Source organism: Solea senegalensis, linkage group LG2, assembly GCF_019176455.1.
Source record: "Solea senegalensis isolate Sse05_10M linkage group LG2, IFAPA_SoseM_1, whole genome shotgun sequence".
NCBI lineage: Eukaryota > Metazoa > Chordata > Actinopteri > Pleuronectiformes > Soleidae > Solea > Solea senegalensis.
Genome location: NC_058022.1, coordinates 13,484,369 through 13,499,249, shown reverse-complemented (window position 1 = coordinate 13,499,249; position 14,881 = coordinate 13,484,369). Strand labels below are relative to the sequence as shown.

Below are 14,881 nucleotides of genomic sequence, written 5' to 3'. Positions count from 1 at the left end.
GGATTCAAAAAAATATGCGCTAACTAACAGGGCTACTCTTCTTAGGACATAAACCCAAACCTTAACCATAACCAGTTCATGCCTAAACTAAGCACAGTTGAAATTGGAGCCTTTTTGGGTTCTATCTCATTTAGACCAATATTTGGTAAACAGAAGGACTACAGATCCTGACAAAGTCGGTGTTTATGTTCATACACACGTGTCCAATTAATCTATGCATGAGTGAGCCCAGGGAAAACCCACACGCACACAAAATACACACAGAAAGGCCATTGGTCAGACACGGTCCTTCTTGCTATGAGGCAACAGAATTAGCCACTACGGCATAATGTGACTATGGTAGCGATATTTCTTTAAAGTTATGGGTCTTTTGCTTATCTAAGTTAAGCATAAACTGAGAACTCTTCAACTATCCAACCAGCACCAACCAATCAACTCACATTCTGCAAATATTCCAGAAAAGGCACTAGCCAATCAAGTTTATGCATTTAGGCTTCAAACAGGCTTCAAGCTGAGCTTTACACGACAAGGCCATTTCCCCCATTGCGGCTGGTTTGTCGGTCAGAGTGCACACATTAATGGCAAACACAGCAGGCATGCCGTTATCAACACCTTCAATGAAATATTGCTCATGAATGACAAGCGTCAAACAGGAGGTGCTAATGCAACACATACGTGTGAGTGTGCTGGCTTAAAACAGCATTGGAATGCAGTATAATGTTTGTGTCTTTATGTTTCTTTTTTTTTTTTACTTTATCCCATGATCCGAAGCTACTATAAGATGTCACTCAACTCCATCTTGTCTTATTGTTTTGATTGAAACCACATGAAATTGCATACCTGTATTTAAATGACTCTACGTGAAATATTTCATTTTGAGTTAATGTGTGTCTCTAGAGGAGGTAAGAAAAAAAAAATTTCAAAAATCCTTTTCTAAATTGACAAATCAAAAAAAATATTACACAGCCAGAGTCGATTTAAAACTTCCCCCTGGTTGCCACTTTTCATTTAAAAGTAGAAGGAAAGAAATTCAAAAAGTAAGCTGCAGAAAATAACTTCATATATCAGTGAGTAAAAGGTTCCTAGGGACTGTTTAATTTTCTTTTATCTTCTTCTTCGTCTCTGCTGTCTATTCAAACTAGTTCCTGGTTAAACTTCTTCACCCCATTTCCCACCCTAACCTTTCTCCTCAGGATTTCTGTCTTTCAACGGTCTCATTTCCCACCACACACTGTCCTTCTTCGTGTCAAATTAAAGTGATGGAAATGGACTTGAGGGGATGCTAATTGCAATTGTCAATCCAATCTAGGTCGGGGCTGAAAGACAGGGGCTCCCTAGCACTTCATCAGTCTTCATTAATATTGAAGGAGTTTGCTGAGGAGCAGGGGGGCAACATTATCTGCACTCATCTAACAGTGCATCAAAAATTAGGACGATGGAGAGAGCACGGGTGGCACCTGAGGGACAAAAATGATGAAATGTGTCAAAAAACTCTGCTTTCAAACGCTCCATCCCACAACATTCGTGTTCACGTGTGATCAGACCACAGTATGGTTACAGTACGGTACCATGAAACTATCTGAATCTCACTGATGTTGCTTTTTATTGTGTCACAGCACATAATGACGCACGATAAATCACATCACTCTGATGTTTTTGACACACATTTGTTAGGCCAACTCATGTAACAATGTATGATGCAGTCATGGGTCTGTCAGTTTTAAAGTTTTAAAGGCAAAATATGAAAAAAAAAAAAGCTGGCGAAAGAAGAAACACGGCCTAATGATTTGTTTTACATTTATGACCTTGTCACATGAGTGCATGCACACACACACACATGCAGTCGGCTAGTTACTCTGGGCAACAACTACTTGATAACTCCGTTGCACAGGCCCAGATGGTCAATGCACCCCCTCTGGCAAGGCAAAATGATGCTTTACCAAATGAGACATAAACTTGCAGCATGCAGTTGCAGCAGTTCGTCAAATCAACAGATAAATTCCCTGCATGTTTGTGGTTAACCATCAGAGATTTGAAATAGCTCCTAATTTCAGGAGAAAGAAAACTGAGGAAAAAAAGGTACATCTGAAAGGTGATGACGCTCCTGTTGTGTCTGTAAATTGGCTACGGATCAATCATTTTATGATATGCTATACACGTGTCAAATCACATGGAGAAATGTGAAAATGCAAAAGAGACATCTGCAGTTCCCTTTGGCCATTCTGAGCCCCATTATAAGTTCCAGCTCATTGTTTAACAACTCGGTGTTTTGACTCGCACTCACTACTGTAATTGGGTCATTTGCAGCTGCGGCAGGCAGCTGTTTTTAGTGGGAAAAAAAGCTCTACAAGCCCACTTCTCAACAACAAATGGCAGACGAAGTTAGCAGCCAGCTGGTAAACACATATCACTCATCACTGTATCAGCTGAAGAGCAACATATTACCTTCAGGAGTTGGCACTTACCAAAAACTGAGATAAAAAAAAAAAAAAACTGGACATAGGCTCATTACTTAGTCATAAACACGGCTCCAGATGAACAAGTTTGTTGTACCCTAGGTGCTGAAAAACTCAGCAACAGTTTGTCAACATACTCAGCAAAATACTGATCGTCTACTTCTTTATCCTCCACGTTAGTGTCGTGGGAGGGCTGGAGTCAATCCCGGCTGATATCGGGCGAATGGCAGGGTACACCCTGGACAGGTCACCAGTTCATCGCGGGGCAAACACACAGAGACGAACCACCACGTTCTCTCACACTCACACCTACAGTCAGTTTAGAGTTCCCGGTTAACCCCTGAAAACCCACGTGAGCACGGGGAGAACATGCAAACACCACGATAACCTTCTCATTGTGTTTATAAGTTGTTGCCGTTGTCACACAAAAGGACCAAAACGACTTTTTTTTTTCTTTTAATCAAAACATCTCCCTCCATTTAACCTTTGTGTTGCTGCTGACCTTGCAGCACAATCTCATATTGTGTTTTCACCCTCTCTAGCAGTAGTGACGATACAGCAGGATAACACACATCTGATCTCTGCCTAAGGTTAATGTTACCAATGCAGTATAGAGAAACAGCTCACATAAGACATATTGCATTCTCGCTTTCCCTTGGCCCAACATGTTCGCTTAAAAATGCTTGTACTTGCCGTTCAATGAGATACTGCACACCCCCATTTTCAGTGGTTCTATCTAACTACTGTACTATTGTACAGAAAAACATATTAAAATAAAGAGTTGAATACATCTTGGCTGCCTGCGCTCTTATTAACATCGGTAACCAGGCACCTCTAGTCACATGTATTCCATGTTTTCCTGTTCACTAGTGCAGTAACACTGGTGTTGGTCTGGTACACATCACAGTGACAGCAGGGGTTCCAACAAGTGCAGGGTCAAGTAAATATTTCACAAATGAGTCATTTGGAGCCATGTTAACAGACCACCATCCCCATTACATGGCAACTGAGCCAAATAACTTAAAACAACAGCTACTCTCTTTTTTTTTTTTTTACACAAACATTAATTCAGGGCATCATAAAATACAAATGGCTTTACAGTTCAGTGGAATCTGTCTTAAACACTGCATGCAGTCTTTACACTGTTTGGTAAAGCAAAGGTTTGTGACCTTGTTTAAAGGGAGTCTGCATGCCCATGGGAGCACATTGATCGTAGGTGTGAATTTAAGTAAACTTGGTTGTTTCATCTCTGTGTGTTGACCCTGCGATGGACTGGCGACCTGTCCAGGGCGCCCTCTGTCCACTGGGATTGGCCCCAGTGGCCCCCACGACCCTCACATAGGAGGATAAAGCAGTAGACAATAAATGAATGAATGAATGTCACAAGTGACAATGATAACAAAGTAAGTTCCATTTAAAACTAAGAAGGACAGGTGATTTATTTTAATGTGTGCTGGTGACACAATCTGATAATAAAGTCTTGATAAACCTACATTCTAACAATTATTCTTACACCCAATAACTCAAGGTCTGTTAAAAATATCTAATATTTCAACTTGGAGGGATTCACGTTTACTAATGGTTAGAAATGACAAGACAAACAATACGATCTGACGGTGACTCTGAGCTCCTTCTGAGACTGGGAAGATAGGAGACGGAAAATTAATATTTCATAATCACAGATCTGTTTATGAGCGTACGCGAGAAAGTGATATGAGGGGAAAAGAGAGACGCTAAAGCGCATCTTTGCGATCCTCTGCGTCCCATTCGATTAAAAGAAGCCATCACACTAGACACTGTGCTGAGCTGAGGATAACCTGTCATTTCATTTTGTTGATTTGCATGCACTCAAGATGCAAATGCATGTTCTGCTTATAATAAGATTCAGAGGAATGGGAATATGGATTTAAGAGTGATTTAAACACAGACGACGTAAACACTGATGGCGAGGCTCACTGGTGGGGTTTTGTTTTGAATGTGAATATGTGAGAGAAGGGATAAACCTCAGTGCACAAATGCTGTTATTAATCACTGTGCAAGCATTGATTCATTGGTCGTTGAGGCAGTTTGGAAGATGGACTCTATTTACTGCTGAGGTTGTTTGAGGGGTTTGGGGAGGCAGCCATCAATCTCCTGGCTATCTTGAAACGACGGCGCCAATGCATAGGCATCACTTTCAATCACCGCGTAGAGACAGCTGGTATGGTAAGCTGCTACACAATAGTCTTTTCTTCACTCCTTTCCCTCTTCTCTGTCTCAAGGTGATTTTTTTTTTCCTTCCCTAAGGAAACATGTTATTAATGTGTGTTATCATAATAATAATATTATTCCCTAAAAATACACACATTGGCCTGCCCTCTTGCTCCCCTGCTGTTTGGCACCCTGTGTTCTTAATTAGCATCTTCAATTAACCCATGTTAATTGCCAGCCACAGAGAGGTGGAGCAACCTAGCACGCCGACACGACAGGGAGCCACTCTGTAACTGACTGGTGGTGTATAGAGGTATGCAGCTAAAAAGGAAATTGCGCTGAAAAGAACCTTTCACCTCAAATTGCCAATACCACTTATGTGCAAGATTGCTTGTACAAATAACAATAAACAGGAGTAACAGTGAATGTGTCTTTGTTGTTTCAAAATACAGATACAGGTTCTGTGTAGTTACAACCATCACGCTTAGTTTAGAAATACATCTCTCCACATTATACCATCTATTTTAATCTAAGTCTGCAGGGCATATTACCTCAGCCGGAGTCTAATGCTCCCTCTTACTCAATATCATCTTGGTTTTAATTTGTGAGACAGGAGGTGTGTGTGTGGGGGGCAGTCATCAGTATTGTTCTGTGGAATGTAGAACACTTAATGACTGTGCTTTGTTTTGCAGCCTTGATCGATCTTGATTTTCTTTTCTTTTTCTTTTTTTTTTTGTCCAAGCAGACTAAATCAACAAGATGTCCAACCCTATTAGTTTTAACTGATGTAAATCAATCCTTTCGCAATATTAACGTGAAGTGATCACTGGAAAGAGCAAAATATGAAAACTAAGCTATGCCTGGTTGGGGGACTGCCGTTTCTGTAAAGTCACATTATGGCACAGTTCATTCTCACAGCAATTCCTGCCTATTAACACAGTCAGCATTGTAGCGCAACACCAGGGGAAACTACTCAGCCCCCTAGATAGACTGAAATCAATTGGAGTCAGATGGCATTCACTGTGCAGAGTGCAGTGTCTAGGGTGAGCTCTTGAGAAGAGAGGGGCCAACAAAGGTCAAGAGCAGTAGCTGCTTTCACCAAGAAACATATTCTTCTCCCAGCAAATTTCTCTACATTGCCGTCCTTTTATCACCGCTCTTTATACTGCATCTAACACTTTATCCAGGTCACAAGGTTTAATGTGAAGATGGCGATTACAGTCCTCAAGTTTACATTGAACCTTTTACCAATTCTGGACTATTACTGATATATAGTTGATCTAACGCCAAACCTATTGAAGAAATTACAGTAACTGCCACTGGTAGGCTTTGTACAAAATCCTTCTAGACACACGACAAGGTTAAGTAAGTCCAAACTGCACTGGAAAAACGTTAATCAGTAATTAACGAGAAAACTTATAAGTCAAAGATACATGTCTCAAACTTAATCCACACCAAACTTTTCACACATTTAGTTCTTACCCTGAGAAAGGTGAGGTCCCGACTGCGGTCGATGCTCGTGATCTCAAGGTTGCCCATTACGACTTCACAGTTCTCATAGTATTTCCTCAGGGTGCGATATTGCTGCTCCAGGTCCGACAGTGTGCTCAGTTTGTTCTCTGTACCAGCACATACTAGGAAAATAAGAAACAGGGACGGAATTAATACAGCTGTAGCTGTAGAGTGAGACAGTCACACACATGATTAAGCACCGGCAGTTTTCAAAGACTAACAGGGTCAACAGTTTTGCATTAAAAACAGCTTGAGCACTGACCGTGAATGCCACAGTGTAGGTCACCGTGCTCATATTTCTCAACAATTTCATCGAAGAAGAAAAATGTCGCTTTGTGTTTCAATGTGTCAAAAACTGTGCAGCAATACAATTCCGAGAATGCACCGGTCACGTCGGTCCATAGACACCTGCTTAACTGCCCAGGTCATGTAAGGCTAGAGAGCCAATGGATCTGATCGCATCCTAACCCAGTGTCACATGACCCTCAGGACCCTCAGGTCAGACCAAAGCTCTTTAGCAGCTTGGTGGGCTGTTCACGTGACAAGTGATTAAATGGTGATTTTTCCACCCATCACAAACCTCTCACCCCCCCATGATGACACAAACCACACACCCGGTGTGCTGCAGCTGCAGCTGCCTGGAGTCACATGAAGCATAGGCCTCTGTGGCAAATACAAAGATTAGGCGCTAACTCAAGATTGCATGGGGCTCATCATTTGTTTCTGCAGGTAGACATATTCTTCATATACAGTGTATACATAGGACCAAATCAAAAGAACCCTTTAAATTCCAGTCAAGTACTTTGCAGGCTGTGCATATAAATAGTCAGCAAACACAGCCAAAACGGAAAAAATTGTATATTTGATAATTTTCCTGTGCTGCAGCCTTACCAGATGTATGGCCATTATTTGTTTTGAATTATTTTTTACTGCAGACTTGTTCCAAATGAATTGACTTATCTATAAATACTCTAAATTGTATTGTTGCTTTTTACGGTGCTATCAAAATGTAGAAGCATGTAAGTAAAATTCACAAATTCAATTAGAATTACAGATATTTGTGTCTTCTATGTCTCTTCTGTGTCCCTTTTTTGTGACACTTTGGGCCATGCAAATCGTAGAATATGAATATTTGCATCTTTGAAGTATTATAGTGTCATTTAGTTTAGTCTGTATTGCCATTGTCGTTTGGCTTCTCCCACCTGCACCCTCATAATGACCAGAGAGCCAACAGTGTAACAGGGAGGCCAGGGACTTGTCACAACGTCTCCCGTGAACAGTTACCTCTCTCTGAACACCTTCACACTGAAAGGTCTTTAATGACACTTTTCATTTTAATTCAGTGTTCTGTGCAGATCCTACCCTATACTTTTCTTACCTATTTAAAGCTTATAATTTCCTCAGTTCATTCTAAGTGTTTGCACTTTCGGCAACCCATAAACTAGGCCAAACTCATTTACCCCTTTTTCCTCGCACAGGTACTTGGTGGCAAAATTGTTCAATTCCTTTTCCTATTACCTTCTGTCGTTACACCGCAGATACATAGAAGGCGAGTTCAGCCTCAAGGCAATACAGGCTGAAGAGACAAATGGGATTGTGTCCAAACACTTCCACATCTAAGTAGATATGAGATAAGTGGAATTATTCCAATGTGACCTAGACAATACTTGTATGGATGTTGGTGATTAGCTAGACTGAACATAGCATAACGTGCTGCTCAGGAATGATATATGACAGACCAGGGTGTTTTCAATAACAGTTAGCGTGGGCTTGAGGGAACCGGGATGGATGGTAGAGGGGCTCATAAAGTGAGGATAGGTGCAATAAACTATTATTGCACCCTTGAGGCAGGGTGCTGAGATCAGAGCAAAAGGCCATTGTGGCATGTGATGTGTAGTTAAATTTTTTTTTTTTTATACCTATTTGGTTCCCCAAGCATGCCTTCAGTAAGCCCACAGACTTTTGGAAACTGTATGTGTTTTCCCCGTGTGTGATTTATAATAAAACGTTGAATTCCTATAGCTCTGCATGAGACTGAGATGGTGCTGAGTGCCAAGTGAACCACAACAGAACCATCTGGTGCTGTGTGGAGTGCATATATAGTGTAAAGTGTAAAGTGTTGAATGCTTGGCACTATTATCCTACGAGTGATATGTCTGTGTGTTTGTGCGCATGAATGTAGGCTAGGTGTAAATAAAAGCCCTCAGGATGTGTTTTCTCCCTCTTGCTGCACAGTCCAATCCATTGTGCTCAATATGTTTCATCTGAGCCTATATATCACAATAAAGGTTTTATAAAGTGCAGCGTCTGCTCTTCATATCAGTGTGACCTACCTACCCAGAAGAACATGCTAGAAGACACTGGCTTGTCAACTGTTTAACACAGTGCATGATGTTGGAATGTAGGAATTTTTATTGTGTAAAACATGTGGCTGAAGAGAATTTACATTATGTTTGATGGATTTCCCTCCTTTCTACACTTAAAACACCAATGAGATTTACTACTGTATACCCATATTTTTTAGTGACTTGGCTGTGTGAGTAAAGAATTGATGGATTAATGAATGAGGATTTTTCAATACACATAATTAAGGAAAAGATTATGAGCCAACGGGTGAAAAATTTACATCTGCATCAAATAATATAGTCTGAAGGGAAATCTACCAATATTTTTTTTTTTCCTTAATGCTTGTGTATAATGAACTTGTGAGTACCCTTGTTCTATCCTTTCAAAACTATTGGGGCATAGACAATGAATATTCATGGCAATCAAATGGACGGATGGATGGATTACACTGCACTGCACTGCTGTGGTGTCTCTTCCTTGCCCCCATTCATTTCATGCGTTCTGTACACAACAACTTCATCAACGGTGCCTGGTGCAATTATTGAATGCCTATAAAGCTGGCAAGTCTCTGATGTTTATAGGTTGCTACAAAGGGAAGCCGACAAAAGGTCATCCCAATAGCCAGTCACTGACTGAATCAAATAAAGTTGCAAATGTCACTTCCATAAGTAAACACTGTCAATAGCTGAGCCTGACTAACGTGGCTTGAGTAAACAGAAGGAACATGTAGAAGTTAAACGGAAACACTGTCTTGTACACAGAGTGAATTTTCTGCCAGGCACACATCTGTCCATCACATCTGAAGCCAGAGATGTCCTTTGTCCCCTAATGTCCCTCAAATGAGCTTCGGTGGTTAAGTGTGAGTTACAAGCCACTGCTTTTCATGGTAATCATTGCACAGATTATTGTCCATCTGCTGAGCAGCTTAATATGCATCAGAAACAATAACCAGATGAGTGTTTGTGATGATGCCACGGTCCAGTAACGCTAACCTCCTCACTATCCTCTGAGCTGGTCACCTACCAACAATGCTGTTGCTGTCTCCATATGTTCCATCAGAAATTAGCATTCGTGCCCTTGCGGGTCCACACAGCCGCAACACCTTGTCAGAGTTTTCCACTGACGATGGCCTACAGCAGCCACTGTATTTATAGAGGCTGATTGCGTGCATCTTATATTAAATGTCGCTGATGCGTGGCGCACGGGTGCGGGCTGCGCCGTTACTGTACAGCTTTGTCTCACAGTGGTTCCTTTGCTCAGCAGCCGTTTTGGCACATTTAACCGAAAAAGCATGGGTGCTACATATCAAATTAACAATGGCTCTGTTCACTTCATGCAAATTAGCACAGTGTCACAGTGAACCAGCATGCACAGAAGCTAAATGGACCTCGGCCATCATTAATTCGATGATTACACTTGTGAATTTCCTACCATGACCTGTCAAAATGGCTGATGTGCAATGGGCCCATTATTTTTTCGCAAATCAAGCTCAGAAAAAAAAGAGCTATCTGCCCAGCTATAAACAGCTAGCAAACAAGATGCAATTGGGAACAGATTTTTTTTGTTGCCTCATTATAAAATGAAAATTACAGAATCAGTTGGTCAGGATCAGTGAATACTAGGTCACAATCTGGTACAGATTGGGTGTTTCGGGCTGTAGTACTGACATTAATAACTGTGAACTTATGCATGTTATATTCTTGCCCCTGTCTGTGTGTGTGTGTGTGTGTGTGTGTGTTGCCAGTGTTCCTCACAGTTACTGTTGCCTTTAAAAGGTGCACATTTTCCTTCCTTTAAAACCCACTTGCCCAGGTGGCGTCTGAGAATACTAGAATGTGTCACTTCAACAGCCAGTACAAGTATGAAGGCTGCAGCCTGTCCATTTAATATCTCTCACCACTTCTGTATCTAAACTTGTCTCCGGTCAATAAATAGGTGCAGCCGACAACAGATCTAGTGAAAAGCCTTTTAGACCTCGCAAAGACTTGTGGAAAGGTGTGTGTGTGTATTTATGAGTGCGTGCTTGTTCTTCTTACCTCTTTAGGACATGTTTCTGGTGTGAACACAAACATTGTTAGAGTGGTCACCTCTGGGGTGGGAGGTTGGTGGTTTAAACACCGGCTGCTTCATACCAAAGACATGAAAAATGGTATCTACATCCTCTCCGCTTACCACTCAGCATGAAAGGAGGCAGTAGGGGGCAGCAGGGGGCAATACTCTGCCATGGACTAGCATCTTATCTGGGAGGAGTAGATATACCCCGAGTCCATTCGTGCAACATAAACCAGAGATAAGCATGGACTGTATGCTCCTTAGAGGAGTGTAACTGACTATCTGCTATATCTGCCATATTTATGACCAGCATGCATCATAGTCTGGTCCTAATGAGGAAGATCCTCATCTCTGAGTCTTGTTTTTAAGTTAACGTTAGGGTTTTAAAAATGAACTGCTTTACTTGATTAAAGTTGGCTGTGTTTTTGCTTTGATGGGAAATGAACAGATAGTGATTTAGTGATGATGTTTTGTTAATATATAATAATGAGGACACAAACCTGAGTCATGCAGTTCCTCTCTGGGAGAATTACTGAGCATAAACTGGGTCCTGTGATAGGTGCTGGTCAAATCAGTTTCACATTTTACCTTCAAGGCGGTGGTGAGAAATATTAATGACAAAGTCGTACAGAGGTAGAAATGAAGTGCCTTACAAATATTGAAAATATACACACAGCAATTAACTTAGGACATTGTCTTTGAGCATGAGCGCATGACCACCAGCTGCTGATATCCCGCCATTATTCCAATTATGCATCAACCACTGGAGGGCAAAATGAAACAGGTTCAGAGAGATGCTGACAATAAGATGCATGCAATTTATGGTGCATTTCAAAAGTAAATAGCACTGAAAGCACCTTCATACTTTCTTCCCAGAGCCTTCATTAACAAGTAAGTGGGTGGAGTGCAATTGTGTGTGTGTGTGTGTGTGTGTTGGGCTGAAGAAAGAAAGCCACCGTTAGACCAAGTCAAGTGTGTGTTTATCAGCACATCTGACGCTGTAGCTGTGATTACTATATTTCATATCAGAGAGGTTTCATTGAGTTTCTTTTGTCTTCTTTTTTTTACTCTGAGACTTGTTGCTAACAGGGCTCTTTGTGTGCTAATGGTAGAAACAGTAAACCCCTGAGGTTACTCAAATCCCCATGGTCTGCTAAAGAGAAGCAGTAGACAGGCTGAGCAATGGGGTCAGATTAACCGCTCACATCCATAAATGGTGCAAATGTGTGTGTGACAGTGTCAGTGGTGTGTGTGAAAGGGGGAGAAAACTTGGTGCATGTGCATCTCTGCAGAGGCATTGAGCTTTTCTGTATTTGTGAACAGGTTGACAAACTTCCGTGGACCTCAGGGGGTGATCAGTTGAGATTTAGTTTATTATGAACTGGGCAGTCGACAGTGTTTTTAAATTATACCAATATTTCCAAAAGAAGTATGGAACCATCCAGTACTGTTTATGTCATCATTCTTCAGACGAGAGGAGACTGGAGTTGCCCTCTCTCAGCTCAAATTCGAAGTTGCGTCCTTAAGATGAAATATACACTAACAAGCAGAAAATCATTTGTTTGTGGCCACAATATTCACAAACAATAATGTTAACAGTGAGTTGCCTATTGGTTTACATTAAATATTACTATGGCACTGCCAGCCTCTGTTTATGCAGTGTTTTTTTATTTTATTTTATAAAGCAACATCACACAGAACAAAGGTGAGAAGAAAATGTAAAACGCAATGCCCAAAGGTCAGACCTCTAACAAATGAGTCATTTCTTTTTTAAGAAAGTCTATGGAAATATAAATAGCACAGGCTCATTTATGCTAAAATATTTCACATGGGCTTAAGACCATTAACATTTTCGCTTCTACCTGTCTCTTTTGGTCTCCTGCCAGTTTTGACCCCAATTTTGAAATCTCCCCTCAATTTGATTTTTCATTCACAATTTTGTGCATGACTTCCTTCTTAAAACAACCTCTTTCCCCCTACAGTATAGCGCACAATCACGTCAGTAGGTCAGATATTTAAGGGTGAATCCGAAAATCATGATGTCGTGTGTTAGCTGCTCTCCTTTGGTGCTATTTATCACCAATGAGCATCATAAAGCGATCAAAGTCAAAGTCACACCACTTCAGTTTCCCCCTCAACATGTAGAGTCACATTCAGGAGTAACATCCTCTACTTTTGGCCATTGAACAAATCCACTGGGGCAGCTGTGTGTTACACAAACTGCAGAGAGGCTCCACAAGGACAGTTGTTGAGGAGTGGGACATTGTTACTCTCCAACTAGACAAGCCTTTTTCGAGCCTGTCTGGGATTAGAATCACTGACCTTCCACATGCTCACCTGCTCCTCTTGCCTCTGGGCTTCCACCACTTTGTTTTCCCCCATTTCCATCGCATTCGCTGCCTCGCTGTCGCTGGACACTATTCTAGCCTCCATAGGAGTGAGTGAAATCTGTGCTGATGGTTTTTCTTTGTTATGCCATATCTGGGAGGACACTCTATCAATTAAGTTAGCAGGCCATTCAAAGTGTTGCCTCATATCCTTCATGCCTCCAGCTCATAACACTGTTCAGCCCCCATGTGTGGTCCTATCCATGAATCTTAATCTCATACCCATACAGTTGTCATCAATTATCCTGGCTGCTACTGCTAACTCTTCCCCTGCCTCCCATTTTTCCCCATTAAAAAAAAAAGAGGCTTTTTTTCCTCAACACTGTGATGGAATCGCCTCGCTCACTTGCTTGGGAAATGATTTTCTCAGCAGGCTCGTGGACGTGGTGCTTTCCACAAGTGGAAGACAGACTTGCATGCATGTGTATCCCTTTGTTTACCGTTTATGTGCTTTCAATAATATACATTTCTTTGTGTGCGCTGATTATTCAGCTATTAACAGATTAACCCTGCAGTCTTCCTTTGCAATGTTTGGGAGCAGACAGCTCAGGAGGCAGGAGAGAGCTCAGCAGTCTCAATAGCATCAACAGAAAATAAATAGATAAAAAAAAGATAACTTTAGAGCTACAGCACACTATACCGAGCTACTCTCCAATGATCCATGTAGTATTTCTAATCAATGCAGTAGTAAAGTTGTGATTAGAAAACCCTGTTATTTCTCAAGCACATAAACATTTTGTTTATCCTGCATAATGCAACGTTAGAATGTACATAACGGACGTAAATCTGCAAAACCAAACTCAACGAATGCACAAATCAGGAGAAAAGTCATTTGGACCCACAAGTGGGACAGAAAACACAACCTTATCAAGAATGCCACACACATCTACGTGGTCACTGAACAGGAAAGACAGAGGGAGAGACTGCAACGTCACTTGTCTGCAACTTAAAATGGTGCTTATACATAGTACCCCAGCTTTTTTCTAACACAAACAGCAGTAATCACAAGGAAAAACAGATTTCAGGAAGGTGTCTCCAGAAGGCATGGCATAAAAAACCTAAAAGAAAAGTTCAAAATATACAGCCTAGAAGCCCATCACAGTGTCTAAAGTAATTACAGTGAGGGTGCAGTGAGAATAGCTTGGTCTTACCTTCACCACAACAACCTACCACAGGAACTTTTCTCACTTACCCGGGATTTTGAAAAACCAAAATTACCCAGGGAAAAACTTTCCCTGCAAGAAGTGCCTATTTCAGATTACCAGAATTACCATTTTGCCAATTTAGCGAGGCTAAAGGGGTCTGAATAATCTGAATACTCGCTATATAATGTGTAGTGAGTATTCTTACCCCTGTGGCGACTCTTTTTAAAAAAAAGGCACTAGCAACAAATCTAGCAACTTTTTTCTGGTGTTATTAGACTTTTGGAGACACTGATGTCTACAGGTCTATGCAAACCGGATTGGACAAAAGTGTGGATAATTCATATTTATGACGCACCCTAACATGCACAAAAAAAAAATTATGAGGACGAGGGGGAAAGAAATCGTGATGCCCCCGTTTATTTAAAATTACAACAAACAAACACAATCAAGCGTTTACGCAGCCTATCAGAAAGTGCCATGATTTGTCATTCGAGGGCCCAATTGCTACATACAACAGCCATGTGTGAAGTGATCAGCATGGTAAGATCATTTATTCCATTAAACCACTGAGACATACTCACAAGCAGCTGAATGTTTACGTGTAAAACATCAAAATGACAAGAAGACACTGGTGGAGGTATTTATGTCAGCATTAGTGTTACTCACTGGTAATAACAGTAATAAAACTCAAGGCCACCTTACAGCACCGTGGCCTAAGGAAACTTTGTTGCCTTCGATTGCAAAATTTAGAGTTTACGATGGGATATTAAGTTTTTTTTTTTAAGTCTGAATA

The 14,881-nt window shown here is 41.1% G+C and overlaps 1 protein-coding gene across 1 annotated transcript in view; it reads right to left on the bottom strand.

The window, feature by feature from the left end:
• Positions 1-14,881, bottom strand: part of LOC122764218 (receptor tyrosine-protein kinase erbB-4-like) — a 232,370-nt gene that overhangs the window by 115,014 nt on the left and 102,475 nt on the right. Inside the window, exon 2 of the mRNA XM_044018520.1 lies at positions 6,129-6,280. Coding sequence (XP_043874455.1) covers positions 6,129-6,280 — 152 coding nt within the window. The remainder of the gene's footprint in view (positions 1-6,128; positions 6,281-14,881) is intronic.